This window comes from Lepidothrix coronata, unplaced genomic scaffold (genome assembly GCF_001604755.1).
Source record: "Lepidothrix coronata isolate B3197 unplaced genomic scaffold, Lepidothrix_coronata-1.0 Scaffold2964, whole genome shotgun sequence".
Taxonomy (NCBI): domain Eukaryota; kingdom Metazoa; phylum Chordata; class Aves; order Passeriformes; family Pipridae; genus Lepidothrix; species Lepidothrix coronata.
Genome location: NW_016693144.1, coordinates 1 through 1,925, shown reverse-complemented (window position 1 = coordinate 1,925; position 1,925 = coordinate 1). Strand labels below are relative to the sequence as shown.

At 63.4% G+C, this 1,925-nt stretch overlaps 1 protein-coding gene across 1 annotated transcript; it reads left to right on the top strand.

Moving 5' to 3' along the window:
* Positions 1–87: 87 nt before the first annotated feature.
* CPSF1 (cleavage and polyadenylation specific factor 1) lies at positions 88–1,884 on the top strand. The gene is made up of 2 exons (XM_017803717.1): positions 88–244; positions 1,717–1,884. Exons 1-2 carry the CDS (start codon positions 101–103, stop codon positions 1,882–1,884), a joined length of 312 nt encoding a protein of 103 aa, XP_017659206.1. The 5' UTR covers positions 88–100.
* Positions 1,885–1,925: the final 41 nt, after the last annotated feature.

The window sequence follows — 1,925 nt, the reverse complement described above, 5'->3', positions numbered from 1 at the left end:
TTGGGGGGGCTCCTTTTGGGACCCTTGTGGGGATGTGCTGCTCCGGGGGGGCCCGGGAGGGGGGTGGGAGCCCCCCCAAAACCCCCCCGGGGGGGTGTTAATGCCTCTGGGGGTGCTGTCAGTAATTAGGGGGGCCCTCATTAGCGTAATTAATCCCATTCAGCTCTCGGTGGTGGAGTACGACCCCGGCACCCACGACCTGAAGACCCTCTCCCTGCACTACTTCGAGGAGCCCGAGCTCAGGGTGGGTTTTGGGGGTCCCCCCCCATCCTGGGGAGGGGGTGTGGGGTGGATTTTGGGGTTCCCCCCACTCTGGGGGGTGTGTGAGTGGATTTTGGGGTCCCCCCCACTCTGGGGGGTGTGTGGGTGAATTTTGGGGTCCCCCAATGCTCTGTGTCCCCCCAGGATGGGTCTGGCCAGGATGTCTGAACCCCCTGGGTGTGGGGGGTTCCTGGGGGGGTGTGGGGGTGGATTTTGGGGTCCCCCCCCACTCTGGGGGATGTGGGGGTAAATTTTGGGGTCCCCTGACCCTCTGTGCCCCCCGTGTCCCCCCAGGATGGATCTGTCCAGGATGTCTGAACCCCCTGGGTGTGGGGGTGTCTTGGGGGGTGTGTGAGTGGATTTTAGGGTCCCCCCCATTCTGGGGAGGGGGTGTGGGGGTGGATTTTGGGGTCCCCTGACCCTCTGTACCCCCCATGTCCCCCGAGGATGGGTCTGGCCAGGTTGTTTGTACCCCCTGGGTGTGGGGGGGTCCTGGGGGGTGTGGGGGTGGATTTTGGGGTCCCCCCCACTCTGGGGAGGGGGTTTGGGGTGGGTTTTGGGGTCCCCCCTTCTCTGTGCCCCCCGTGTCCCCCCAGGATGGGTCTGGCCAGGATGTCTGTACCCCCTGGGTGTGGGTGGGTTTTGGGGTGTGTGGGTGGATTTTGGGGTCCCCCAACGCTCTGTGTCCCCCCAGGATGGTTTGTGCAGAACATGCACACCCCCCATGTGTGTGTGTGTGATTTTGGGGTCCCCCAATGACCTGTACCCCCCTGTGCCCCCCAGGATGGTTTGTGCAGAACCTGCACACCCCCCTGGTTGCAGGTGGGGGATTTTGGGGGTGTGTGGGTGGATTTTGGGGGTCCCCCAGTGATCTGTGTCCCCCCAGGATGGGTCTGTCCAGAATGTCCACACCCCCTGGGTGCAGGTGGGGGATTTTGGGGGTCCCCTGACCCTCTGTGCCCCCCATGTCCCCCCAGGATGGTTTGTGCAGAACGTGCACACCCCCTGGTTGCTGGTGGGGGATTTTGGGGGGTGTGGGTGGATTTTGGGGTCCCCCAATGCTCTGTGTCCCCCCAGGATGGGTCTGTCCAGAATGTCCACACCCTCTGGGTGCAGGTGTGGGATTTTGGGGGTCCCCTGACCCTCTGTACCCCCTGTGTCCCCCCAGGATGGGTCTGGTCAAAATGTCTGTACCCCCTGAGTGTGGGGGGTCCTGGGGGTGTGTGGGTGGATTTTGGGGTCCCCCAACGCTCTGTGTCCCCCCGGGATGGGTCTGGCCAGGATGTCTGTACCCCCTGGGTGTGGGTGGGTTTTGGGGGGTGTGGGGGTGAATTTTGGGGTCCCCCAATGCTCTGTGTCCCCCCAGGATGGTTTGTGCAGAACATGCACACCCCCCATGTGTGTGTGTGGGATTTTGGGGTCCCCCAATGACCTGTACCCCCCGTTTCCCCCCAGGACGGCTTCGTGCAGAACCTGCACACCCCCCAGTTGCGAGTGGGGGATTTTAGGGGTGTGTGGGTGGATTTTGGGGTCCCCCCAACGCTCTGTGTCCCCCCAGGATGGTTTGTGCAGAATGTGCACACCCCCCATGTGTGTGGGGTGGATTTTGGGGTCCCCCAATGACCTGTACCCCCCATTTCCCCCCAGGATGGTTTGTGCAGAAC

Excerpts from the sequence above, each read along its gene's own strand:
- CPSF1 (XM_017803717.1), top strand. The coding sequence starts at position 101 with ATGCCTCTGGGGGTGCTGTCAGTAATTAGGGGGGCCCTCATTAGCGTA. Across the intron at positions 245-1,716 it reads TCGAGGAGCCCGAGCTCAGG|GACGGCTTCGTGCAGAACCT; the intron begins GTGGGTTTTGGG and ends GTTTCCCCCCAG.